Source organism: Chrysemys picta, unplaced genomic scaffold, assembly GCF_011386835.1.
Source record: "Chrysemys picta bellii isolate R12L10 unplaced genomic scaffold, ASM1138683v2 scaf1855, whole genome shotgun sequence".
NCBI lineage: Eukaryota > Metazoa > Chordata > Testudines > Emydidae > Chrysemys > Chrysemys picta.
Window position 1 is genome coordinate 8,186 of NW_027054560.1, and position 1,960 is coordinate 10,145.

General features: G+C 55.1%; 1 protein-coding gene across 1 annotated transcript; it reads right to left on the reverse strand.

The window, feature by feature from the left end:
* Positions 1–342: 342 nt before the first annotated feature.
* On the reverse strand, positions 343–1,521 carry LOC135980110 (maestro heat-like repeat-containing protein family member 1). Its single transcript, XM_065580174.1, has 3 exons — positions 1,385–1,521; positions 869–918; positions 343–532 (listed from the first exon to the last, which is right to left on the reverse strand). Exons 1-3 carry the CDS (start codon positions 1,503–1,505, stop codon positions 368–370), a joined length of 336 nt encoding a protein of 111 aa, XP_065436246.1. The 5' UTR covers positions 1,506–1,521; the 3' UTR covers positions 343–367.
* Between the last annotated feature and the right edge of the window lie 439 nt (positions 1,522–1,960).

A 1,960-nucleotide genomic window follows, 5' to 3' on the forward strand; every position in this document is an offset into this window, starting at 1 on the left:
CAAGATGGGCTCTCAAAGTCATTGCCATGGGCATGGATATAAGGAAGATCTTTTCAATCCACTGGACCTTGTCCAAGGCAGAATATACACATGTAGCATCAGGGGATTGACAAAGAATGAGGGATCACTTGACAGTGGAGGAGCAAAGACCTCACCTCTCTTTCCTCTTCTTCTCGGAAATCGACCATCTCCACCAGAAGCCATAGCTGGGGCTTGATGCTCTCTGCTGGAAAAATCATCATCACGGTGCCCCAGCACTTGTAGAGAAAGCTCTGTGAAAGAGACACCATCATGCTGGATGCATTGGGGCATGCACAGAGCCCACTGGGTATAGTTGTCTGTTTCACTGACCCCAAGCTGCCCCTGGTTAGCGACTGCTGTTCTGAACTAGGCACTGAACCCCAATTCCTTCCAGGTCACTGACCTTGTCACCGGGCCGCTTATCACCGTAGGCCAGCTGGCGCCTGATACTAGTGATGAAACAACCCAGCCAGGTGTGGTCCGAGATGAAAAAGAGAAGGTCTTCCAGGAACTGCCAGGGAAAGAAGAGCCAGTTAGAACCGAGAGGGGCCAAGAAACTGGTCCTTTCAATAGCTCCAGCCAGGAACCCACCACAGCTGGGAGGGGAGGGGAAGAGGGAGCGTGCACTGTCACCCCCCACGTCTCTCCTAATGTTTGTGAATCCTTGTGAGCTGCCCCTGGTGCTTCTCCAATTGCATCTGCTGGACTCAGCCGCTTCCTCTGTCCCACAATGTAGTGCTGCTGAGGGGCCTCTTAATCCTGCCTCAGCTTGGGGGGTGGGGGGGGAGGGGCTGGACTAGATGACCTCTTGAGTTCCTTTCCAGCCCTCCATTTCTCTGACCCTTACCTGCAGCAGCTGCTGCTCCCACTCCCTCTGGCAGAAGCAGGTCTTGTGATCTGGAAGAGATGGGCAGGTCAGTTTCCTTTGTGTTTAGACCCTTCTACTGAGGAGCAGCCTTCAACTTGGCTCTTGTTTGGCAGGGGGTGGGGAGGAGCTGCCGACTCACGGGCCCCGAGGGGACCCATGGCTCTTTGCAAATTGCTGATGGACAACAATGCTCCTCAGACCCAAACCCCTTGATGTGAAATACCCAGGAGTTCTGCTTGCCAAGATCCTTCCCTAGGGTGTGAGATGTCGAATGAAGGTTAGATACGGTCCTGGAAAGGATCCTTCCTGTCTAGACATGGGGGGCTGGGCTAGATGAACCAAGGGATACGATCCTGACGTGATCCTCTCTGATTCCAAGGTCACAGCATCATATTATGCTGGATTCAGAGGGAGGCCCTGGCCTCTCCCTCTCTGAGCCCAGCATCACGGTGTCCCCTCCCTTTGCTGCTGCAAGGGGAGAAACTCCCTCCTCACCTTCCACGTAGAGGAGCATTTCCGTCTTGTAGTTATTCCAGAACCGGCCCGAACCGGCCTGGAACATGCTCATCAGCTCGAAGAGGAGGAACATGGCTGCCCTTCTGACCTGCACCGTCATAAACGAAGACGCACCGAGCATCTGGAGGACAAAGAGGCAGAGGTGGCTGTACCCCTCCCTTGCGAGGCAGTGTGAGAAGGGAGCTCCCTACAGGTGCAGGGGGAGAGCTCAGTGATGGAGGGAAGGAGACAGCAGGGAGGTGGAGCTGACAACCAGGACAGGATTGAGATGGATATTTCAGTTGATCAGGGACACTCCATGGACCAGCTATTGGCTCCTTCCATCCTCTCACTCCTGGGCTGGCTCTAGCTCAGATGAAGGGAGACAGGATTATCCAGAGGCCGTCAGGCAGCTGCTGGGTCAGATCCTTGGCCTAGGTTAGAGCAGCACAAAGGGAGCTTGAAGCAGCCCAAAAGAGGCAGCTGGGCCATAAATGAAATCCGCAGCTGCCCCTTGGTAAGGGAGGATGCTGGAGGCCGGGGGCAGGAGGGGGCCTGCACAACAGTCCCTAAGGG